Below are 25,594 nucleotides of genomic sequence, written 5' to 3' on the forward strand. Positions count from 1 at the left end.
ACACCCACTTTGCATAAATCACTTACCAACTAAATTTCATTAATTAACAAAGAAAAATGAGAAGCTGGATGCCTTTAGTATCACATGCAGTCCATTCAGTTTGCCAACACTTTTCATGACAACAAATGGAAAAGTGACAAGATTCCTAAAAACACCGTGAGAGCAAAGCAAGCAGAAGTTTTATAGCATTTGGAGAACAGGGATTTGCACAGTTAAAGTATCAAAGTGAATGGAGATAACTAATAATGGTTTAAAAAGTAGGTGATCAGATGAACTCTTTTTGACAGGGCTGCAAATGGTCTAGACCACTCTGCTGCAGCTTTAGAAAGCATGGTCTGGAAGATAAGTCATAACGACAAAACCATTGTCCTATTCTCTTCTTTTGAAGTTCTGTCACTTTTAATGTTGATATCGGGTGTACAATTTAAACTGGTTATATCCAGCAGAAACAATGTTGTCGACTATCAGTGAAGCAGCTAACATCAGCTCAACACTTTGTTGCTCAGAATTATACATGTTCGATAGCTCCCAAGCGTAAATCCGGGCTTACTCAAATCAGCTGCGAAGAATACTTGCAATTTGAGACCTTGGAATCAAATACAACTCAGCTATCCAACAGGAGCCTTTGAAAGTGATGATGGTTTCTGTTGAATTCCCCAGTTTCCATGGAGATATGTTGAGAGATGATGAAACATTGCTTTGTAAACTTTGTAAACTCCAGCCTTGGTATAATATTATGGAAACATGTATTAGAGTATCAGAGTATGGACTCGTGCACTTGAGAACCAGAATAATGAGAAAGGAAACACTTTATTCTCAGGAGTTTTAACTTTCATTACAAGCTCAGGCAGCAAAAGAAAAAGGAAACACTTTATTCTCAGGAGTTTAACTTTCATTACAAGCTCAGGCAGCAAAAGAAAAACAAAGCATTCCTAAATATACTCCAAAAAAGAAAGGAAAAGAAAAGAAAAAACACTTTTGGTTTATCTATATTTCCTATGATTCATATTGTGAAGATCGCACTGTTTACAAGGAAAACAATTAAAACTCATTTCATTTTCACCTGTGAAGAATGCCATCAGAAGCTAGAGTCCCCTCAAGATCTCCAATAACTCGAGCTATCCGAACCTCCACACCCCTCTGGATTTCCCTGAGGAGAGTTCTTACGTTATCTGCAAACAGCCTTTTATTGAAGCCTACAGACTCACCAAGTTCGCAATTACCAGCAAAGCTGGAAGCAATCCTGGACTGCATCTCCATCAACTTCTGGCCTGTCGCCACCATATACCTTTGCAGCTGAAAGGTTTCTTCCAGGAAGTGCTTGAGTGCTTCAGTTTGTTCCTTTGTCCTGCCAAGTTGTGAATTCCTGCTGCTTCCAGATCGGTAGTTCTCGTGCTGAGGTAACGGGAAAAAAGAGAAGAAAAATGCCAGTTGCATCTTTAAGTTATCAGCAAAAATCAAGAAATAAATAGACATTAACCTGAAATGGATTCTTACCATTCTCTGGCACAGGTCATCTGTCTTCTCTTCAAGAGACTGATACCTTTTCACTTGTTTATTTAGTGAAGAAATCATCATCATGACCCCCTTATCTTGCTGCCTGTTCTCATCAGCTCTGTCATTTGATGCATCATCCTTGGTCGTCAGCTGATTCATTGCTTGAGATTCAGCCAACTTTTCGATCACGAGCAGTTGCTGCTTCAGCCTTTTGATCTTGTAAGAAACTCCAAGAGCATGAACATCCATTCTCCAAGAAGAATCCTTCTTTACAATCGATGGCCCAACTGATGACAACTTACCATCGATGTCAGCCCCTTCTTGAAAGCTATTCATCAAGTGAACATTACCTGGGTCCATGCTAACCTCTTTCTCTTCTTCGCTCTCTTCTTTGGGAGACTGGGATGTCAGGATGATACTCTGTACTTCGTCCCTTGATGTATTCTCCGCTCTTTTAGGTTCTTCTGAAGGTGTCTCACTAACACAGACAATCGCATTTTCCTCAAAATTTTTATCGGCTGGTGGTGCTACATTTGTTGGACTAATTGTTCTGGCGCCAGTAGCTGTACTCTCTTTGCACATAAATTCTCTATTTTTGTGTGATTCCAGGTGCATCAGTTCTGTTTCTTCGTTGGCATTCCGACCATCCATCTCTCGAGCAACTACCTTCTGGGTGCCTCTAACTATGCTGGTTTTCGACTCTTGCTCTTTCTCCCTTGGCTTCCTCTTTGTGATCTTCACTTCTGACCAAAGAGCCTGAGAATCACAGGACTCAGAACTGGAAGAACTCCTTTTCAAGTGGTCGAAACGGGGAGAAGAATTTGAGTCATTCTTTTGGCAGTGTTGGACGTGGTATCTGATTTCCTCTTTCAACAATTTCAGCTCCTTTTCCTTGTCCAACAACAGGGCTTCCAATTTAAAGTTTTCCTCTTTGAAGTGAGACAGGTTCCCATCGAGTCCTTCTATGTGAGACTGAAGCCGCTTTGACTCGAGCTCCATGCTTAGAAGCTGCCATCGAAGTGCTTCTAGTTTCTCATCTTTGATTCTCAGTTGCTCTGTGAATGCCTCTATCACTGCATAATGCCTTTGCTCAAGGATGGTCGCATACTTCTCAGTCTCCAAGCGAACCCAATCTTGCAGTCGTTCAAAGTCATCGCTAACTGTTTCATAGCAGGAAAAGATGAGCAGCTCAGTAAAGGGAAGCATAAATTAGTGAGCAGGAGCATATGTTAATAGCAGCTTGCTACATCGATCAACTTGACTAGAATTCTTCACATTTTCCCTCAAAAGAAACAATTCTTGAATTTTCTAGGTATCTCATTGCACATCCACCCCAGATTTTCTAAAAAAATTGTAGTACCAAATCTGGATCAAAATTTTTGAACTCCAGAAAATTAAATATACTACTGTTAATTGTTCAGAGATACTCTTTTTTGATGCAAATTGTTCAGAAATACTCAAAAGAGATGCAGATCTTTCTTCGGTGCTTTCCAATCATCAAAAAAAAGAAGAAAACATCGCCCGATATTAAACAGAGAATGGGGGAATTGATACCTGCCTGTCTACAGAAATTTCAGATCGCAGTGATTTGTCGATTTTGATTCGCAGTACATCTATGATGCATCAATGAAGAGGTTCAAAGCACCAAGCATTTATAAGAAATAAAAAGATACCTGGGTGGTCGTCGCTCCCATCGCTCGAGTCCCGGTCCAAACATTCAATTGTTGTGATGAAGCTTTCTCCCTTTGCGGAGGAAGATTCATGCTCTTTCCTGCTCTCAGCTTCCAAGTACTCTGAAAGCAGAGTCCTGGAGCCGTATCCACGGTTCTCTAGCTGGAATTCTGCTCTTCTGTTCTGCGAACAACCTGCCTCCCAAGAGCTTGCCGCCCTCGATCCCTTCTTGTGCCGCGACTCCCACATGTTCTTCCACCTCTCCATCTCCAGCTCGGCCTGTTTCTTCTTAGCCTTCGATATCTTCACCTCCTTCAGCAGCATCTGTTTGGCCGCGGTGTCGAGCTTGGATTTCCTCAGCATGGCCGATAGGATCTTATCCTTCTGCTCGGCATCCTTCTGAAGTTTGACGATCTCCCCAGAAAGCTTCTCGACCATCGCGACTGCTTCCTCCTTCCGCTCGAAGACCTCATCCAGCTCTTGCTTCGCCGCCTCGGCCTGCCGGAGGGCACGAGCCATCTCAGCTTCCAGCTGGCGCTGGTTGGAGACGAGCTCCACGAACGCCGTCTTATGCTTCCAAAGCTCGGCCGAGCGCTCTTGCGCCTCCTTCTTCGTCCTCTCTTCCAGTTCCTCCATCGCTTCCTCCGCCAATCGCAGCTTCTCCTCCAGCTCTCTCCTCTTCCCTGCTTCTTCCTCCAAGGCTTCATCCTTAACACGCATCGCGGACTCGTCCTCCTCGGCTCTCCTCCTCGAGTCCAGCACGACCTCTTCGTTCCTCGCCTTCAGGATCCGCAACTCGGCGACGAGGCATCGGATCTCACGCACGAGGCTCTTCCTTCCCGCGATCCATCTCTGCTCATGGGCGGCGAAGATGCTCGCAACCTTCTCATTGGCCTTGGCGTCCTCAGTTCTCCGCTGTTTCAGCTCGTCAACCTCCAGTTCAGCCTTCCGCAGCTTCTCCTCCAATGCCTCCTCCCTTCGCCCAACTCTCTCCACAAGCAACCCCAGGAGCTGCGCGCTCCCTCGAAGCATCAATTCCTCGAGGCGGCACCGTTGGGCGTGCTCCATATCGAGCCTCCTCCTCCTCCTCGACATGAGGTGGAGAGCGACGAAAGCGCAGGAAACGCCGAAGTACGTTGCGTAGTTGCCATCGTTCATCCGTTGGAGCGAAGCCGATGGCTCCTTCTCGCCCATCATTCCTCGACGCGGTTCTTACTTGATTACGAGGTAGATCTCGAAACAAGCAGCGGGACTTGTGAGACTCTGGAATCGGAGGCGATCATGCTGCTGCTAACCGGAGCAACCAAACGGCTTTTGGCGGGCAGCAACCCAACTTTCCCACTACGAGAGAGAGAGAGAGGAATGGCGGGCGGGGTGGATTTCTGTTACCCGGAAGAGGTGGATGTGGATGGCGTGAGATTGGCACGTGTGGATGCCCTGGTTTTAAGCCTGTATACCGACGACGGAATGCCCTTCTTTTTTTTTTTTTTTTCTCTTCCCTTTTTCTTTTTTTTGATCCTCTGACCGTCCGATCATGGTGACTGAAAGGAGCAGCTTTCACCTGTGATGAAGGACACAGATCAGGGTCTGAGTTGAGTTTGTCCTCCTCGTAGCACAAGATCCAACTCGAGCTATATTAAAAGAGACAGCATATTAAATACGTTCCACAAACTTCCCAAAAAAGGAACACGCTTTTTACCTTATGGTTCTAAAGTTTGAAGAGGAGGTGACCCAAAACATACAAATTATTCTTAGACGGTTCCAAATGTTAAAGTATCTTTAATATGTCAAAAAGGGAGAAGGAAAACCTTTATGAGGATTATTTGCTCCCCCCACCCCTAAAAGTAAAATTTTTATTATAAACCCACATGTCAAACCTTTATATGTGGATGATGCTCGAAAATTTTAACTATAAAGTAATATTTGTCCAAATCTAACAATCAGGTCTTGGCTTTGATCGTATGAATGGTTTCCATTAGGCATTGATTCAACTAAAAATGTTCTCGTAATATTAAAATGCCATGGAATTTGTCTAAGACTATCATAGAATGTTAAGAATCAGCTTGCATTAAATTATACGCCTATCTGATGGCAATGCTCACGCGAGATTAATGTATGCTGCTGACGTACTTAAAAAAAAAAAAATTATATGCATGACAGAGGATAAAAGGGATATCCCCGAAAAGGAATCAAAAAATTGCCACCCAACCAACCAAGCATATGAGAGGAAAAAGCAAGCCTGGAAGCCATAGAAAGCAGAGACCTCACAGAGGATGGCGACATCCAGTGCAATAATTGTTGCGGAATCCTAAAGGCTACATCAGCATCATCTTTTTATATGAATAATTGTCACTTTTCTTATTGTTGTAGTTAGTAGTTACTGTTTAAGCTTCCCCAGCTCGTTCAAAAGTCTAATTCATGAAGCAATATCCTAATGCATGAATGAGTACTGCATCTTCCTCTCTAACTCATCTCTATGTGCCCTTCAAAGATGGCTTAAAAGTCGTCTAGTCCCCATCTCTCGTCATCATCACAACAACCCATCCAAGAAAACGACGCTTTCTCTACTCTCGTCTCTAAATCACTCATCCCCTCTTTGGAGACCTGTAAAGTGGGGAGCTGCTTAAGAAAAGCACGACATCCAGACCATCATAGAATGGAGTCCCATGCCATATGGATAGCAGCAAGCCCTCATAATTTACCACTCCCAAAATCTTGAAGTATGGGAACAGACCAATCTGAAGTCCCAAGGAAAAGGAGAGAAGCCACATGGAAAGCTATCTCTTCCTCTTAGGTGATCACCCAACTTTAATCATGAAGCTTAGTGATCACTCTTGCTAGGACTAGGCTAAAAGATGTGATTAGGTGATTAAATTAGTTTATCATTGCTGCGATCGCTCGATTTTGTGCAATCCTATGGATAAGTGGCAGTCGATCTTCTAATGACAATGGACCACAGTGGTGATTTGGATATAATCTAGTTTATGGTTAAACAAGTCTTTAAACTTTTCATTCTTGCTGTGTTCCCGAGGATATTGTTTGCCCCCGACCCAACCAAATAGATTGGTCCAAGAAAACAAAGATCAAAGATGTTTCTCATCATTAGATTAATTCCACCCAATGGCATGGAGACCACATTTTTTCCAATGGAATCACAGCATTCTAATTTCTAAGTTGAGTTAGGTTGCTTCTTGAAGGGAGCCTGCTATACCTTGAAAAGTAGTAGTTGGAGCTCCTAATTTTCAGTCAAACCAATTTTCTGAAAATTGGGTGAGCCGGTTGGGATGGCTGCTAATCTTATCTACTTTGGTCAGCACTTTATGTTTCATCCCTCATTCTTTAAAGAATGATAATGAGAGCACCATCAAATATAATTACATAGATTTAACACTTGGAGAAACAATATCATCAAGATTTGAACCCCAACTTCCTTCACTAGCTGCAGCCGAGTCTGCCATGTTTGAGATTTGCCAAGCAAGAAGAGATAACCCAAACTGCCCTCGAAGATAATAAAATAACTTGCCTTGAAAACCTAGAAGATAGTAAAAATAACTTGAAGACTACTTCATATGCATACGTGGATAGGAGGTGAGAGAGTTGCAAATATATAATTAGAACCACTCAGATGCTTTCCACCAAGCATCCTCTTGGCCATGGTGTACCTTAGGTTGCACATACAGAGAATGGTAAGATGTGAAGGGTCAAGCCTTTGGCTTTGAGATGAAGCTCGAATTATAAAAGCAAGGTATCGTGCAGGTTTACTGGTGCACAGGAGAAGCACATCAAGAGAAGCACAGGAAATGCTGCGTAGGCTAAGGGAAAAGGAGAATAATTAGACTAATTCATAAGAAGGAGATCATCATATCAACACCAGTAAAGGTGGTATTATGGAGCCAAGCCAGAACAAGAGTGAGGAGAGAGAGATTAGTGGAATTAAAGAGAGGATGACACCGATCGTGACAATTAGGATAAGCACCTAAGAATTGTCCTTGATGACTTACGACTCACACTGGGATGCAGACCGAGAGGGAGACATGGTCAATTCGGTACATAAAGCTAGATGTTAAACGATTGTAGACAGTTTCCAACCCTAATGTAGGCGTTAAATACGAGTTTAAGGTGGCCAAATCCTAAAACTTTTAGTATGAGGAGCCCAAGGTTTTAAAGAGGAAAGAGAGACCAATGCCCGGGGTTCTACAAGAGATATAACTAGTAAGTCTAGAAGTCGTTACAAATGGATCAATACTTTACCATAATCTGCCTCGAGGGATGGGACCACATGATACATATATTGAAAGAATGTGCTAAAAAATCTAGGACAAGGACATTATTTGAGAGGCTCTGGGCTTAAATAAAATAACCGACGTGTGGTCTCCATCCTTGAAGAAGATCTAACTTTGCACTTGAGTCTGAAAATAAAATAGCATACTAGAGATAGACTAGGATCCGGTCAAGAAGATCTCCACTCGGATATGATAACGTTGATAATCTGAGCCACTAGATGTGATCTGCTATCTCTGAACTGCTTGTACACTAAAAATTGTATGATTTGGAGATCGTTGGCATGCGCATCAAGTAATCAAAATAGTATGTTTTGTTTTATTACATTTAAACTATCTAATTTTTGACCACTCAATGCATAAGCTAGAGATCGCTAAATCACATGAATTTTTGGTGTGTAAGTAGTTTAGAGGCAGTATATCACATCCAATAATTTGGATCATTAATGTCAGATCTGAATGAAAATCTACTCAATCCAATCATATATATATATATATATATATAGAGAGAGAGAGAGAGAGACACACACACACACACACACACACACATTAGTTCGAATTAGGACTAGAATCAGTCGGTAGGCCACACCACTAATCAAATGCAACCCAAAAGCTTTTTCGATCTTTAGGCCTTCCTTTTTTCCAAATCCTTATCCGTGCTTAGGCTTGACCTAAATAAACTTGGTTGGACCGAATTAGCTTGACTGACCCAAAATTCTTGGACTAATTAGCCCAAAATGCTTGGCGCAGCCTAAGAGACTCCTACCAAAAAGAAGATCTTAATGACAAACTTAGGCCGTGTTCAGGTTTTTGCTTCAACCGAGAAGACGGGCTCGAGCGGCAGATTAGGGCCAAGCTAGCTAATGTATCAAAGGTTGTCCAAAATTTATTTAGATCCTATTTTTAGGTCCAAGCTTAACCTGAACAGTTTTGGGCCTAGTCCAAGGCTTAACCTCAACTGGCCCAGTCCATTTCCAGCCCCACCTAAAATATATGCAAGTAGCTTATTGGCTGGAATGGGTGGAATTACTACTTTTTATCCGATTTAATTGGGTTGGTGAATTTGCGAGAGAAAAACGGTACCCCTCTACTAATCATGCTAGGTTAGTTTTATCAAAATGTCTGGCATCTCAAGCTGCAGATTGGGTTTAGGTAAAATTAAATAAATCTCATTTAGATAATCAATGTATAGAGCTTCAAAAATTCCAAGGGTCTAGATTATATGTGTTGCTGGTGGTCCAAACCGAGAACGATTGGCATAGCGGTGTGAACGGGATTCCGTCTGAGTTGCCTTGGTTGGTGTTGATTGTGCTCCACCTTCCACCGGGAAACCTGCAAGCAAGCCTCGCACCACCACTGGGGTAGTGGGGGCCCTCCGACGATCAAGTCAGAGGAGATTGGAGGAGAAGGAGAGATAATTGCAGGTTGTAGGAGAATGCTCTGAAAGTTCTTGCTTACCTCCCCCCTTCTCCCCCCCGCAGCATATATACCAGGCTGGGGGGTCCTTCGGGGGGGGGGGGGGTTGGTCATCGTGTGGCACAATGGAGTTGCCACTGACATGGCCGTGACAGGGCGTCGTGGGGCAGCGCTGGGTACGGCCGTGACAGGGCGTAGTGGAGCTCCGCCTTGTACGGCTGTTACAGGAGATCGTGGAGCAGCGCCGGATACGACCGTTGCAGGGACAGAGGGTCGTGGCGTGCTTCAGGGGAACAGCCTGTCGTTGTCGAGAGGTTGCCGACTCGGGATCGGATTGCTGGATCAAGGGGCAGCCGACTCGGGGTCGGGCTGCGAAGCCGAAGATATCCGACTCGGGGTCGGGTTACTGGATCAAGGGGCAGCTGTAGTCTTCTTGGGCGCGCGTGTCGGTCACGTGGGGCATGGTGGCTGAGTTCCCCCGTAACAGTAGCCCCCCACTTCCGAGCCTGGAACCAGGAGGGGAACGGGTGAAGGAAGTGATGCTTCGAGATTGCCGCCATCCCTCGAAGAGGCGCGCGCGCTTCGAGCTCCCCGTCTTCTTTATGGCGTATGGCGGTTGTTGCTGACCTGGCAGTCTGAGGATTTCGGCGGACATCCTTCCTTAATGGCGTCGATTCGCCTTGGGGGCGCGAGCGACCCTTCGGCAGCCAGGCGTCCTCTGGCGTCACCGGGGCGTCACCCACCTTTCCGCCTATTTAACCGGGGGTCCTCCTCCGTCCGCCTTTCTCCTTACAGACATCTTCGAGTTTCTCCTTTGCGCTGCCGTCATCGCCGTCGGACTGTTCGCTTGCTCCTCCTTTGACGCTCTCGGAGCTGTTCTTCCTTCTCTTCCGGTGAGTTGCTCCATTCTTTAATTTAGGGCTCTCCATACTCTCCTTTTGTATTAGTGTACTCCAGTCGTTCCGGTCTTTTTTCCCTTTTCGACCCTGTCCTGACCGTAGATTCACTGGCCATTAGGGATGGGCGAAGTGAGAGCAGACCGCATTAAGTCGGAGTTGGCCGCCGAAGACCTAGATAGGTTCGTGGCTCGATACCACCTTCCCGAGGCTTGCAATGTTACACTCCCGGGGCCTGAGGAGAGGATGTCCCATCCTCCTCCAGGGAAGGTTGCCATCAATGAGGGCATTCTTCAGGCCGGGTTCCGCTTTCCCCCCTCGGACTTAGTCGTTCAGGTGCTTCGGGGTTTAAGAGTGGCGCCGACGCAGCTGGTGCCGAACTCATGGCGCGCCCTGACAGCCTTTCAGGTTCTCTGCCGCATGCACGAGGTTTCCGCCACCCTGAATGTCTTTTGGGAATGCTATGGCCTGAGTGGCCACCCCCAGGATAAAGGGTGGTGGTGCTTTGCGGCGCGGCGAGGGTGCGGCCTCGTCAAGGAGGCTCCCACCTCCATTCACGGCTGGAAGGAGCGCTTCTTTTTCGTTGACGCAGATCCCTCTTGGGGAATCAGGGCAACCTGGGAGACGCCGATGAAGTCCCCGATTGGCCTATCGAGGTTGTCGAGGGAGGAATCCGACGGCGTCACCGTCTTGAAGGAGTTGGTTGCCGAGGGTCGGCTCCCCCCGGTGTGTCGCCTTATTTCCGAGGATACCTTGGTGAACGTCGGTCTGAGCTCGGTCTCCACTGACCGTGAGCCCGCCACCATTTCTTTTTTAGCTCTTTTCTCCTCTTTCGTTTCGTTCTTTCCTTCAGTTTCTCAACCTCCGACCACCTCGTCCTTTTTGCAGAGATCGACGACGTCATGCGGTCGGACAAGGCAACGGCTGTTGGTAGGACGTCCCTACTGGAAGCAGTCCGGAGGAAGAAACGAGCTCCTCCGAGCGGGGCTCCACCGGCGAAGAAGTCCCGCCGGCAGGCGACTCCGACGCCGACAGACGGGTCCGGACCCACCGATCAGGGGGACGCCGCGGGCGCGGACCGGGAGTTGACGTTGTATCAGCCCTCCGATGCCGAGACTACCGTTTCTCCGGAGGCATCACCCGGGCGCGCCCAAGATGGACGGGTCGGACGTGATCGATCCCCAGCCCAGCCTTCGACTCGGTCGGCTCCGGATGATACGAGGAGGGACGCGCCGAGGCCCCGGCCGAGCAGGACCCTGTCAATTCCAGGGGCGGCCCCCGCCCCGAGCGTGGTCAGCATGACTCTTCCCCAGGCGATGGGTAAGGGTAAGGCTGCGGAACCACCGTCCGACTCCGGGGAGAAGTCGGGGTCGGCCTTCACTTTCGCCGGCGCCCGAAACCTCATCGAGACGGTACTGCTGGAGAAGGACCGCAGGCAGGTCCGGGAGATGAGGGTCCCTGACGTTGGGGCTGCCAGCTGCGTCTGTCTCATGTCGGTGAGTGCTCTTTCGGTCGCTTTCATCATTTATAGGCTCTGTTGATCCCCGCCTGACGCCCTCGTTTTTCCTATCTCTTAGCTCGCCCAGTACATGATCCGCCTGGAGGAGTGCTACGAGGAACAGGCGAGGCTTCTGGCGAGGGCCGAGAGCCAACTGAAGGCAACAGAAGAGGGAGGTCAGGCTGCGGCGGGGAGGATGACCAGGGACCTCGAGACGAGGCTCCAGGTAGCCGAAGAGCAGGCACTCGGCTTCGCCACCCTCGAGAAGCAACTGTTGGAGGCTCGGGAGCAACTCAAGGTTGCCTCAGGTCTCGAGGGCGAGATCAAGAAGGCGGAGGAGCGGGCCGAGAAGCAGTCTCGGAAGGCTGCCGACTACCGGAAGAGGTGGGAGAAGGCCCAGCGGTCAGCCGACAACGCCCGCAACCGGACCCGGTCTCTTGAAGCCAAGCTGGGCGAATTGGAGTCGGCTTTGGAGAAGTCCCGCGCGAGCGACCAGGAGCTTCATTCGCGCCTGGAGGAGGCTGAGGCTGCTCGCATCGCTGCCGAGGCGAAGCACAAGGAGGCCCAGGCTGATCTGTTGAGGGTCTCCTCCGAGGCGGATGACCGGATTGTGGCGAAGGTCTTGGAGGCAAAAGCTCAGATTATGGAGCGAGCAGAGGCGACGCTGGCCGAGAAGAGTGCGGAGATCGGGCGTCAGGCGGTACAGGCTTATCGTCAGTCCGCCGAGTTCATCCGTGATATGTCGGAGGCGGTACAGGCCTATCGTCAGTCCGACGAGTTCGTCCGTGATATGTCGGACGCGGGGTCCGACTCCTTTGTCCTAGGCTTCGAGGAAGGCCTGGCAAGGGTGTCGGCTAAGTACCCCGAAATTGACCTGAGTGGGATCTCCCTTCTCGACTCCCCTCCGGCGCCATTGCCTGCTGCTTCTCCAACCGTCTCCCTACCCCCTACGGACGTGCCCGACGTTCTCGACCCGGGGGTTCCTCCAAGCTGACCTTCTGTATTTTGTTCTTTTCTTTGTGTGTTGGCGTTTTGCCAAATTGTATGGGTCTCAGCCCTGAAACAATGAAAGTTAATGCAAATAGAGTTTCTTCATTTCACTTTCGTCCTTCTTCTTTTTAACTCTTGGTAGCGTCTCGCTGACTCCCGACTCTTGAAATTCTGCTGGCGCTAGGCCAGGCATCCGAGGGTTAGGCCTCAGGAAATTCTTCCGGCGCTAAGCCAGGCATCCGAGGGTTAGGCCTCAGGAAATTCTTCCGGCGCTAAGCCAGGCATCCGAGGGTCAGGCCTCAGGAAATTCTTCCGGCGCTAAGCCAGGCATCCGAGGGTCAGGCCTCAGAAAATTCTTCCGGCGCTAAGCCAGGCATCCGAGGGTCAGGCCTCAGGAAATTCTTCCGGTGCTAAGCCAGGCATCCGAGGGTCAGGCCTCAGGAAATTCTTCCGGCGCTAAGCCAGGCATCCGAGGGTTAGGCCTCAGGAAATTCTTCCGGCGCTAAGCCAGGCATCCGAGGGTTAGGCCTCAGGAAATTCCGCTCGTTGGTCGGCCAAGGCTGGCGCAAGCCGAGGCGACCGGTCGGGGCTTCAGGCTAGTCTGCTCCCGGGATGATCATCGGGTTAGCCTGGCATCCAAGGGCCGAGCCTCGGGAAATTCCGCTCGTTGGTCGGCCAAGGCTGGCGCAAGCCGAGGCGACCGGTCGGGGCTTCAGGCTAGTCTGCTCCCGGGATGATCATCGGGTTAGCCTGGCATCCAAGGGCCGAGCCTCGGGAAATTCCGCTCGTTGGTCGGCCAAGGCTGGCGCAAGCCGAGGCGACCGGTCGGGGCTTCAGGCTAGTCTGCTCCCGGGATGATCATCGGGTTAGCCTGGCATCCAAGGGCCGAGCCTCGGAAAATTCCGCTCGTTGGTCGGCCAAGGCTGGCGCAAGCCGAGGCGACCGGTCGGGGCTTCAGGCTAGTCTGCTCCCGGGATGATCATCGGGTTAGCCTGGCATCCAAGGGCCGAGCCTCGGGAAATTCCGCTCGTTGGTCGGCCAAGGCTGGCGCAAGCCGAGGCGACCGGTCGGGGCTTCAGACTAGTCTGCTCCCGGGATGATCATCGGGTTAGCCTGGCATCCAAGGGCCGAGCCTCGGAAAATTCCGCTCGTTGGTCGGCCAAGGCTGGCGCAAGCCGAGGCGACCGGTCGGGGCTTCAGGCTAGTCTGCTCCCGGGATGATCATCGGGTTAGCCTGGCATCCAAGGGCCGAGCCTCGGGAAATTCCGCTCGTTGGTCGGCCAAGGCTGGCGCAAGCCGAGGCGACCGGTCGGGGCTTCAGGCTAGTCTGCTCCCGGGATGATCATCGGGTTAGCCTGGCATCCAAGGGCCGAGCCTCGGGAAATTCCGCTCGTTGGTCGGCCAAGGCTGGCGCAAGCCGAGGCGACCGGTCGGGGCTTCAGGCTAGTCTGCTCCCGGGATGATCATCGGGTTAGCCTGGCATCCAAGGGCCGAGCCTCGGGAAATTCCGCTCGCTGGTCGTGCGCCTGTCGCTCGCCGCCCGACGGAATTTCTCCATGGTCAGCTGCGATTGTATTTCTCCTCCTCTCCAAGCGTCGCCTGGGGAACACCAGATGGGCATTAAGTGCTAATTAAGGGGTTACCTGGGAAATCGGATCGCCAGTTGCTGCTTGCGAGGAGTGTCAGTTAAGCGGCCGCGATACGCGCGTTCTTCGAGGCGGATGCGGCTTGGGGCGCGAGCGGAGATACGTGGACCTAGGGGTACAGGCCACCCGGAGTGTCCGGTTGAAACGTCGGGGCGGAGAACGAGGGCGTAGGGCGCCGTGGTTCCTCGCCGGCGACGGGCTTCTGCGCCGACGTTGAGGCGTCGGGCTCCTCCCCTGGCGTGCCTCTTTTCGCCTTTTCTTCCCGAGCTTTGGAGGGATCTCGGCGGCCTCCTTGCTCCGGTGGGCGGCCGCCTCCTCGGCGTCCGCATACTGGTTCGCCCGGGACAACAGCTCCGGGAAGCTCCGCGGCAGGCGTTTGTCCAGGGAGAAGGTGAGTCTGCCCTTTCGGAAGCCACGCTTCAGGGCTGAAAGAGCCACCTCCTGGCTCAGGTTCCGGACTTCCAACGTAGCCTTGTTGAAGCGGGTAAGATAATCCCGCAAGCTTTCTCCCTCGTTTTGCCGGACATCAAAGAGGGAGTCGGAGACCAGTCGCCGCCGGCTACTGACGGCGAAATGGGTGATGAAGAGGCGGGTAAACTGATCGAAGGACTGGATCGAGTTAGCCTCCAAGCCGGCGAACCACGCCCTTGCCGGGCCACGGAGGGTCGCCGGGAAAGCCTTGCAGAGGAGAGGACCTGATGCTCCGTGGAGGAGCATAAGGGTCCTGAAACTCTCGACGTGATCCCGCGGGTCCGCCGCCCCGTCATAGGGCTCGATCGCCGGCATTTTAAACCCCGGCGGATTCGGGGTCCGCAGGATCCTCGAGGCAAGCGCCGGTTGGGAGGAGATCTCCAAGTCGGCGAAGGGATCTTTAGAGTGGCCCTTCAGGACCTGGAGTTGTCGGTGGAGATCGTCCACCCGCCGGTCCAGGGAGCGCGACCGATGGGTGGGAGACAAGGAGCACCGAGAGGGGGACCGACTGGAGCGCGGGTTCCTTGAGGACTGGGGGGTCTGGGAACGCGCCCGGGCCCGCCTCTCGTACCCCGCGCAGCTCCGATGGGACGGTCCCGGCAGAATGGACCGTGCTCGAGAATCTTCCTCGCGCCGGCGCTCCTCCCCATGGGAGAGGAAGGAGCGCGGGTTAAGGAGGACAGGTGAGCGCTCAGGGAGCAGCGGCTCCTGGGCCCGCTGCGGCGCCCGAGACATCACACCCTGCAGGTTCTGCACCGCCTCCGCGAGGGTGCGAACCTGCTGGGCTAACTGGTCGAACTGAGCGGCTTCGACCATCTGAATGGGGGGTGGAACGGTGGAGTGTTGCTGAGAATGTGTTGGAGACGCAGCGGCCTCCCGGCCGGAGGCGCGAGAGGCCCCGCGACCGGAGGCATTGGAAGCTCCACGACCACCTCGCCGTGCCATTACGATCGCTCTAAGATTCGGTGCCCTCCTTCTAGCGCCAACTGTTGCTGGTGGTCCAAACCGAGAACGATTGGCACAGCGGTGTGAACGGGATTCCGTCTGAGTTGCCTTGGTTGGTGTTGATTGTGCTCCACCTTTCACCGGGAAACCTGCAAGCAAGCCTCGCACCACCACTGGGGTAGTGGGGGCCCTCCGACGATCAAGTCAGAGGAGATTGGAGGAGAAGGAGAGATAATTGCAGGTTGTAGGAGAATGCTCTGGAAGTTCTTGCTTACCTCCCCCCTTCTCCCCCCCCGCAGCATATATACCAGGCTGGGGGGTCCTTCGGGGGGGTTGGTCATCGTGTGGCACGATGGAGTTGCCACTGACATGGCCGTTACAGGACGTCGTGGGGCAGCGCTGGGTACGGCCGTGACAGGGCGTAGTGGAGCTCCGCCTTGTACGGCTGTTACAGGAGATCGTGGAGCAGCGCCGGATACGACCGTTGCAGGGACAGAGGGTCGTGGCGTGCTTCAGGGGAACAGCCTGTCGTTGTCGAGAGGTTGCCGACTCGGGATCAGATTGCTGGATCAAGGGGCAGCCGACTCGGGGTCGGGCTGCGAAGCCGAAGATATCCGACTCGGGGTCGGGTTACTGGATCAAGGGGCAGCTGTAGTCTTCTTGGGCGCGCGTGTCGGTCACGTGGGGCATGGTGGCTGAGTTCCCCCGTAACAATATGTATTAGTATTGATAACTTCCCCGATGACTACTCAAAATTGCGCAAATTGACGACTCGAGCAGTATCTTCTTCTTGACTTCGATAAATTTTTCTTGAGTTGCTACATATGCTTTATATTAATTTCTTGAAAAAAGGATCGGCAACTTAAAACCAATGATTTATTATCCAAATTCAAGATCCGAATTGTTAAATATAATCTACGCTATAAAAATAATCTAATAAATTAAATTCACATATTTTAATAATTTTTGATCTAATCATCTCAAAAAAGAAAATTTTAATACATAAAAATATGTTTTACTATGACCTGTTTATCAAACCTAATTTATGTACTCAATCATATATTTTGTTATATTAGTACAATTAAAACTATTCATTTTTGTACTGACTTGATACATATGTTCGAGCCATCAAAATGCATGAATTCTGATTGATTTAGATCTTCAATTTGGACCGCCTGTGATTGATTTTAAAATCATTAACTTCTTTCTATAAAGTTAATATAAAATATATAGTCCAATTTATTTTTTTATTAAAGAAAAAGAATCTTGGTGTACCATATTTGATGCAAAGCCTGACTCAAGCCGACGAAGATATTGGCAATTAAACCAGCCTTGTTTTCGGTAAGAACTAGTCCTTTTATAAAGAAAGCCAAAGACTAATTTGCTGCCCACCCGTTACGCCATGCTATCGATATTCCACGGGCTATTGCTTTAATGAGGCCGACCAGCTATGTTTGCGGGTCTTCCGTTGACAAGAGTGCAAGGACACATTATTTAAAAGAGGAGGTTGTTAGAAGAGGACACTAGATGGTGCTCTGATGCTCCACTGTTTAAAAGGTTAGCTTCCATGTTAAAAAAAGTTTTCCCAACCAGGGTAGTTCAAAGAAGGAAAATGTTCAGGGATAATTAAACATAAACCTAAGAATATATATATATATATATACATATATGAATGCAAGAACACCAACTGCTCATTTTGCATTGGATAATCAAAGGGCCCAGAGAACAACTTAGCAGGTTGCACAAAGACCCTTGGAGCAGCAGGACTGCTATGCCTCGCGTGTTGGCTCAAATGGCCATCCAATTTCAGAGCCAAATGAATGCGAGAACTTCTACTGCTATGCGACAATCATTGGCTGGCGAGAAAATATAGTACCTTTCAGACCGTGCATGTGTACCGCGAAACGAATAGGACAGCTATTGGATCGTCTCTTTTACTATCCAATACTCTGAAGAGGTTCTCTAGACTTGTTATGTATCTGTTTCTCTACCGCCGAGCCGTCTTTTTCTTTTTAACTCTGTTAGCTGTGCTCATGCGAGATTCGTATGAGCAGCCCCGTGTATCAAAAAAAAAAAAAAAAAACATCCTTGGCACCTATCCTTTTCTTGGGGACTACAAGGCACTGGGTATTGAGGACACTCTTTCAGAGCCTCTCCAGCTGCAAGCAACTATGCAAAAGAGATGGAAGAGCAAGTAATCTAAACCAAGTCGACGTCGTCGGCTCGACTCGAAAGCAACCGAACCCAATCCGCATTAATTAATGCAGCAGACAAGACTCATGTGGGTGACGAGGGAAAGACAAACCCTGACCCTACCCCACCGCACCCGACCAAACCCAATGGAGGTCTAGGCCATGGCTTAAGAGAGCTGCTACAGGTCCAAAGAAATGGTCCAAAAATTATAATGTGACGGCCAGTAACAGGCGGACACGTATTCTGGACCCCACAGCCCACAACCTCCCCGTTCACCTCGATGCGCGGTCACCGTTGTTAGTCTTTTAACCAGGTAAGGTCATCTTTTCAGAAGGTTTGGAGCCCCACTTAACGTCCAGTTACAGCACGGTGGAATTGTTAGCCATCCATTTATGCCTAGTTTGTGCCTGACCATGTGGCCTGTCGCTAGGAGAAAGCTACCCCTGCTGCATGGACCATGTTAGCCCTATTGCCTCAACCAACCCCACGTAAGAATAAATATTAAGGGCTCGTTTGGTGCACGGAAAGTATTTTTTCTCCTAAAAATATAATTTCTAAAAAGTAGATTTCTAGAAAGAGAATGTCTGAAAAAATACTTTTGGCATGTTTGGTTGATCATGGGAAAATGACAGATTTTGAGAGTGCCTATATTTGGTTGACCATCCATTTTTTTAGAAAAGTTATATATAATTCTTATTATACCCTTAATAAAAATTAGGTCTTTAGTGCCTCATTAATGCTGAAGGACTTTTTTGAAAAGAAAAAAAAGAGTAAAAATGAAGTGATTTCCGGCTCATGGAAAAATAATTTTTTCATGTTTCTCATGAAAAAATCTTTTTCATAAAATGTGAGAATCATATTTCTATCAGATTACAACTTTTCCGTCTCTCTTCCTTGAAAACTCCAATCAAACAAGAGACGTCTCATTACTTTTTTGTTGACTACACTTTCTCCCCTTCTTTTCCGGCAAACCAAACGAGCCGTAAATTGTGATAAAACCATATCAAAGTTTTTGGAAGAGGAATAAGAAGAAGAAAGATCTACCTCTGCAGTTTGTACAAAGTAAAAGAAAAAAAAGAAGGGAAGCTGCTCCTATTAAATAAGCACCATTTGCCATATGGGGCCCAGCCTAGCTGTCAGTTTCAGGAGTTGAAAGGAGTATGAGATATTGGTAAAGATAGGGAGTAAAGCCTTATTGGGGAAGCTCATTCTAAGCCCATACTGACGAGCAGTCCTCGCCAAAGCTGTTGTGATAGTTCCAGTCTTTCAGATGCCAAAGTGAAAAAAGATTATTTGGGCATTCATAAAAATGCAACCAGTCATCTTCAACATAACTGACACCCATATTTCCTATTACGTTGCTTTAATGATGTCTGATGTTTATAAGAGCATTTTAAATTATTATCTGATATGCAAATGGATCAGGCCCAAGCTGCAAAGTTAGCAGATTGTGGGCCAGGCCATTTGCATCGCTAATATCATGCTCCAACTCCAGGTTAACATCGCCAATTTGAAGTCTTATTAAAAGATAATCAAGAACGGGATGTGAGAGAGAAGAGAGTGCAGTGGCGGCAATGGGATCCAGTATGATTTGCTGCAAAGGAAGTATAAGTTTCTGCCTGAGCTATAAGAGAACAAGATAAGGTCAAGGAATTACCTTTTTCGGCAGTGTGGATCAAGTAGCCACTCATAATTTTCCATCGAACTACCTGAAGCCCAGGCATCTGCTGCAACCTAGCCGCATGGATTACCTGGATAATTTATAATAATAAATATGGATGGTTGGATTACCAAAAAAAAACAAACAGAAGAAAGAAAAATGCATGGCTGAAAGAGTAACAAATTTAACCCACTTCCTACAGGCCCTTCAAAAAACTATTGGACACTTCTGAAATTCTAAAAACGATCCTCTCCTACGTATGGTAATATTACTAAGACACTGTCCTGCAGTAAGAAAATTAGAACTATTACTCGTACTTTGTTCCGGCTCGCAGCTAAAATTTCTATACAAATTTCAAAATTGAAAATCGATCAGGGATTCACAAAGAAAATCAAGTTTTTTTTTAACTAAAAAATGCCTTCTCATGTATCCTGTTACAGCATCACAGAATAAGTGATATTTATGATTTGCCTGGCGCATGAACATTTTTACAGCACAACCACATTTAAAAAATTTCTAAGCTTAAGATTTGCTCCAACTAGCAGCCACCAAACTAGACCTGCAACCTCATTATTACTTGCTAAGCAAAGCACAAGACAACTTTCCAATTGATGGCAATATGAAGTACCAGAACTCAAGCCAATAACACCAATCCACAACTATAGCACAACTGCCTAAGCATGATGGTTCAGATTCCTCATTGAAGAAATCATATAGTCCTAACAAAAGCCGAATATGTACAAATTTTGAAGAGAAGCAGAGAAGGAACAAGGCTTACATCGGTGCAACCTATTAACCTTTTTTTCTTTCCATTTTCCCTCTTGTGAAAAGAGATTCTACAATTTCCGCTTGCGTATCTTGAAGGTTGATGACCGGATGACATCATCATCAGCATTGAGCCGGGACTCCAGTGCAGCCATGGATTCTGGTTTGGTGAAATAAGTGAAGAGAAGGTATATGCCATCCAAGTATGTGTTGCTCTCTCCTGCCTTGTTCCTTTTCTTTATGCTGTATGCAAGTGGGATCACTCCGCGGTTAAAGACCTCCACGTACATGCCACCCCCTGCAACAAGCAACTGCAACATATACCACCGAAAAAACAAATTGACATGACTGAGCCACTTACAAAATTGATTCATATTGCGCATCAAGAATGGTGAGGTAAAGGCCGAATAAATTATTACAACAAATAAATTTAATAATGTTATACTGCCAATCACAAAGTTAGCAGGATTTATAGGAAAAAGCATCAGGAAATTCCAAGACTATTTAGTTCCAACTATAAAATCTCATAATCTGATGGCAAGGTTTGGAGAATGCTCTCTTTGGGCTCAGTGAGCATAATGGCAAAGACATGCATGATTGAACATTTAAGATTTACTCATAACTATATCAGCTGTCAAATGAAGTCAGTCAGGCAAACACCACCAAACAATCTATTGCAACACACAGCTATTGATATTCCAAAAGCAACCAGCGAAACATGGAGAATGATAATTTGGAAACAACTCAAACTCGCTGGAACCTTCATTCTGAACTGCATCCAAAATACTATGGTGTTGTTACCAAGGTTTTAAGTGCCAGTTTTGGAACCTGTACTAGTAATCCAATCAGTGCACTGTAGGTACACTACAGTTTTTGGTATCGACGCTCAGTACAATGGGCATACTGGATATCATGCCCCTGCTGGTACAGATTGGTGTGGCTTGATACCCAAACCCATGGTTGTTAGCTTCTGTTCAGCATACAGAGACCTTTCCTTTGGTTAACAGTTTTTGCCAAGTTCATTCCTTCAGATTTCATAGTGACATCAAGCTACCTTGTTTACCAAGCTAACCAAAAGAAGCACCACATTTCTGAGGTCAACTAAACCACCACAAAATGAAGTCTTTGTGCAACAATAAACTCTCCCTCAAACAGGATAACATAATAGGAGTTGTTGCAAATGCTGCTCGCCAAATGTACAGCCAACCATCTTGTAAATGCATAATGGGTTGTATTTAATACCTGCTGTCAGCACGTAATGTCCTTACAAATCTTTCATTTTCTACATCAAAGTGTGATTTGCCCTCCATTTGCACAAAATTGCTTGTCGTGCGAGGCTCACAAATTGGTAAGCTATAGCTGCTAAAGAAAAAATTAATTGGATTAATCTGAGGATTGAAGTGGCACACTCAGGCACGTGAGGCTGAGGTTTTAATGAATATTTTTATTGATAGGTGCAATTAATCTCCTTGAACAGCATAAGCAAAATTCCTTGGACATGCACATGAGGGAGAAACTAAACACCTACGTCATAACATGTTGAATAAATCTTTGCTTAAATCTAGCATCAGAGAAATACTAACACATGATAATCCTTGGTAGGAGAAAGGATGTGTTCAGAGAACCTAATGTCTTATCTCTAGTATTCTTTTAGAGAAAAGAAAGGGCCTAAAGCCAAACTAGAGGGGCACAACAGGCTAGACTTCGCAAGGATGTTCAATTAATAAAATGGAAAATTAGAAAGATATCTTAATGATGAGTGGATGGACTCTGTTCAATATGTTAAGGGGAAAAGCTTCCAGGGTGGAGTATCTGTAATTAATTCATTTCTTTCCAAAATTCCAAACATGTTCGGCGACAAGTTAATGATTGTTCATGTATGCTCACTGTAATATGTGCATCACTACGGTCTTGCATACAGTTTCTTGACTGTGAACATTTCAATCCAATGCTCTACTAATTTTCATGTTAAATAAATCTTCAATATGTCTGCTTCCTAATTCCTTAATGTCCCTTCTTTTCGCCAAAATGAATTACCTTTCTTTTGATACATGTGATCCATACTCTCATTGACTCGCTCTATGCTCTATATTCTGAGTACCCTTGCAGACTGCCCTATAAACTAGAACTTATAATTTAGATCTCTAAGACCCACCAAACTTATCCTTGCTTGCTTGATTCCTTAATCTCCCTATCTTTCACAGAGACTGAATTACTATTTCAACTTTTCCAAATTTCTAGGTTCTAGACTTTTAGTGTAGTGGCCTAGGATCTCACTTAAAAAGGCTAGCTGAAAGATGTTATTTGGATTCCTTGGCCCCGTATAAGTACCCAAGATCTACGCACACCTGAGACCAAACACACGCCTGCAGTCCTCGCATATAGACACACTTTCATCTTCTCAGTAAATTTAGTAGAATTATACAAACCAAGCCTTGTAACTGTTTATTTTGAGTCACACTCAAAATTCAAGAAGTATTTGTCAATCATCTTTAGGGTCCCAGAACCTATGTAGTGCAATGTCATCTTACCATCTTACCCATTGAAAATGACTCCCTTCTTGCCAGTGCTTTGCCAGACATTTCGCGTCACATCGTGGACGTACATAATTGGAGATTGATCTCCTACTCCTTCACCTCGAAAACCTTCTCTCCAGCTCAAGATCACGCTATCACGTCACTCTTTTTTCCATACTAACTAATAGGCTTAGGCTGGCGGTAGTTAATTGGCAGGATGCCGGAACACTCCAGAAACCTTCGAAGAGGAGCTATTAAAGCTCTTAAGCCGAGGAGCGGAGTTTCAACTCGAAAGCCGGCCCGAAGCAGAGTGAACTATCTAAAAAGCTCAGGACAGGAGCTATTACGTTTGAGAGCTTCCCCCTCGTGGAAGGGTGCTTCTTCTCTCAGAGATTCCCTCTTTTTGCTCAGGCTTTCCTATGGAGATCTAGGGTTTTCCATCAGTGAGAGTGAACCGAGCTGGGCATAAGAGACAAGAAATTAGGGTCCAATCAGTCAAGACGAGCAGATAGAGCAAGTGAGACTGAGCGTAAGTGTTCAGGTGTTGGTGCTATGACCCAAAAGGTGGAAGATCCTCCCCTGGTTCTAACCACCCTGAATGAAGAGTGGGCGAACAAGCTTTGGCAAGTAAGCGCGGAATGGACAAGGGGCGAAGAGCAAAGAGACCATTCTCAACAGGAATGCGGGAAAAGCTTCTTCTCGCCCTAGAGTCCCGAGCTGCCTTAAGCCCGTAAGCGACTTCCTTAAACCCGTAAGCCAGTTTCTTCTTTTCGTCTTTTCAAAAATCTCCCCCGTAGCCTACCTAAATGGTCGAGCTTGGCTCCTTCCCTCTTCTGTTGGTCATCTATATTATCAACTTTCTATTGCAGGCGTGTTGAGGGTTCAGTCAGTACCCAACTGCCGAGACATTCATCCCATTCAGGCGCAGGACAGCCTCCAGGTTCTCGTTGCATTGCTTGAGAAAGGTAAGCTCTCTTGTTCGAAAAAAAAACTCGATCTCAGTGTCCACCTGAGTGTCAACACTTCTTAGTTTAAGGCGGGACTCCCCTTTTGGAGCGGAGATTCCACATGCAATGTCGGTGACTTGGAGAATTCGGGAAAGCCTCTTCTTTCTGGTCTACATCAAGTGCATTGAATGCCCCACAATCAGAATCAAAGAGGATGGGTCAAGGGGAGGTTCGGGACGAAACCAGAGTGGATCTGCGGTAAAGCGGAGCCTCCGGGGGTATGGCGGCTTGTGCTGTGCCGTCATTTCGGATTCCCGACCGATTTCGGCACTAGTTAAATGGGGTTAATCACCCAGATCTTGAATCAACTAGTAGATCATCAACACAGGGGCCCAATTCATTCTCCAGATGAGTTGGGAGCTGAGACCATGAAATGCTTGGCGAACTCGAGACAACCCCTCTTAGAAGTCGACACTTTTCTGAGTGGATATTGTCACACCCAGTTTGTCTAACAACTGCGAGTATGCCTGAGCCACCTTACCTTCTGTTATGACTATGTCGTCGCCCATAGTGGCATAGTTGCAGAACGGCTCTTTCTGGTCAGGATAAACCTTATATGCGGCAAGCCACACCAAGAAATGGTGTGATAGAGCAAATAGGATAAACCAAGAAAGAGGTTGATCCACTTCATTCGCCTGGCGAATGATCTTCGCTTTGCGGGAACAACAAAAACCACCATCTCGCTCTTTCCTTTCTTCGGTGCTACCTTTTTCTTTCCAAGGGATGGGGTTGGGGTGTATAAAAACCTATTTTTTGAGTATCCCAAAAACCCTGATCAAGATCAAATTAACAAACAGTTCAACTGCGTCTGTAATTCTATCACTAACTCATGGCCTCGCTTAACGCCTTCAAAAAATAAATGCCACGAAAACACTTAGCAACGCAAAATTAACTGGAAATATACCGACACTGCAAACAGAACAAACAGCAAAGAAAAAAACATTCGCATAGGGTAATACTAGAATGAGTTTGCAGAAGAGGCCAGGGGAAAATATAATTAAAAAAAAATAAAGAATTTTCTTCTTCTGAAATTATTATAAGATCAATAGAGAAGATACATGAGTGATTACCTCCTCGTATCTCTGGATGAGGGCGAGGCGCTCGTCCTCGGTCATATCAGGCCGGAGCACAGCCATGGTCTCGTACTGGCGAAGGCCCGGCGGGCACTGCGGTTCCTCCTTGTCTTCCAGCGCCATGGCAGCGGCGGCAGCCGAGGGGCCGGAGGGTCCATCCCTCTCCTCATCTCCCCCTTCCTCGAAGAAAGAGCCCGAGAAATCTAGGGTTTGGGCTCGGATGGGGAGCGGCCGCGGGGGGGTCCGGCCACCCAGACGGGGCCGGAGGTATCCAATGCCGTAGGTTAAAGAGAGGGAATGGAACCCTAGGGACGAAGGGCGGAGGGCAGCGGGAGAGGAGGCGAGGGCGAGGGCGAGAGTGGAAGTTAAAGAAGCCATGGATAATTCGCGAGAGAGAGGCGGGAGTGAGAGTTAAGGAGCAGATAAGGGTGGGACAACCGGACAAGGGGAAGCTTGTTACGCTGCTCCGCGGGGTACCATAATTTCATCTAACGAGTTCCTGGGAGGGTGGATCAGATAGACGGCTGTGATCCGCACATGGCACAGGTGTGAACCTTTATCTACCAAGCGGCATCGGAGTACATTGATTTGGAGCAAAAATAAATTCATTATTCCACCAAGCAATATTGCCTGGAGCAAAAATAATTAATAAAAATTTATCTAATTTATTTATAATTTTTTTTGGAGATGCATAATGAAATTTACGTGGTCCAACCAATGCCCTGGTCCAGTCTAATAAAAAGAAATTCGCTTAAACCACCTTGACCTACACTATCGATGCTAACCCTGCACTGCTCCTTCTACACATCTTATCGTATTAATAAAATTAAAATATAAATTTTATTTTTTAGTAGGTTTATCAGAGGTTTCATTTTTGAGAGTCGGCGATAGCATACATGGCCAAAGTTTTCATTACATATAGAGAGAGAAGATAGAGATATAAAGATAAATATTTTTTTTCTTCGGCTCGAAAATTAAAAAAAAAAAAAAACAAAGTGATGCTATAAGTTTAGGTGAAACCCTACATTTCTTTCTAGATTGCTCGGCAAGAGAGGGTTAATATTGTAGTT

At 47.4% G+C, this 25,594-nt stretch overlaps 2 protein-coding genes across 4 annotated transcripts; both read right to left on the reverse strand.

Moving 5' to 3' along the window:
• Positions 1-794: 794 nt before the first annotated feature.
• On the reverse strand, positions 795-19,241 carry LOC103719095 (trichohyalin). Of its 2 annotated transcripts, XM_026809415.2 has the most exons (5): positions 19,161-19,241; positions 3,171-4,729; positions 1,498-2,657; positions 1,224-1,395; positions 795-1,150 (listed from the first exon to the last, which is right to left on the reverse strand). In XM_026809415.2, exons 2-5 carry the CDS (start codon positions 4,363-4,365, stop codon positions 1,119-1,121), a joined length of 2,559 nt encoding a protein of 852 aa, XP_026665216.2. In that variant the 5' UTR covers positions 4,366-4,729; positions 19,161-19,241; the 3' UTR covers positions 795-1,118. The 2 variants fall into 2 exon arrangements, with proteins under 2 accessions (XP_026665216.2, XP_008806396.2); XM_008808174.4 differs by having other exon boundaries at positions 795-1,395.
• On the reverse strand, positions 18,783-24,933 carry LOC103719111 (30S ribosomal protein S6 alpha, chloroplastic). Of its 2 annotated transcripts, XR_001880117.3 has the most exons (3): positions 24,522-24,933; positions 19,942-20,239; positions 18,783-19,254 (listed from the first exon to the last, which is right to left on the reverse strand). XR_001880117.3 is itself a non-coding variant. In XM_008808190.4 (2 exons), exons 1-2 carry the CDS (start codon positions 24,900-24,902, stop codon positions 20,000-20,002), a joined length of 621 nt encoding a protein of 206 aa, XP_008806412.1. In that variant the 5' UTR covers positions 24,903-24,933; the 3' UTR covers positions 19,708-19,999. The 2 variants fall into 2 exon arrangements, 1 of the variants encoding a protein (XP_008806412.1); XM_008808190.4 differs by lacking the exon at positions 18,783-19,254 and having other exon boundaries at positions 19,708-20,239.
• Positions 24,934-25,594: the final 661 nt, after the last annotated feature.

Source organism: Phoenix dactylifera, chromosome 11, assembly GCF_009389715.1.
Source record: "Phoenix dactylifera cultivar Barhee BC4 chromosome 11, palm_55x_up_171113_PBpolish2nd_filt_p, whole genome shotgun sequence".
In the NCBI taxonomy this organism is placed as follows: domain Eukaryota; kingdom Viridiplantae; phylum Streptophyta; class Magnoliopsida; order Arecales; family Arecaceae; genus Phoenix; species Phoenix dactylifera.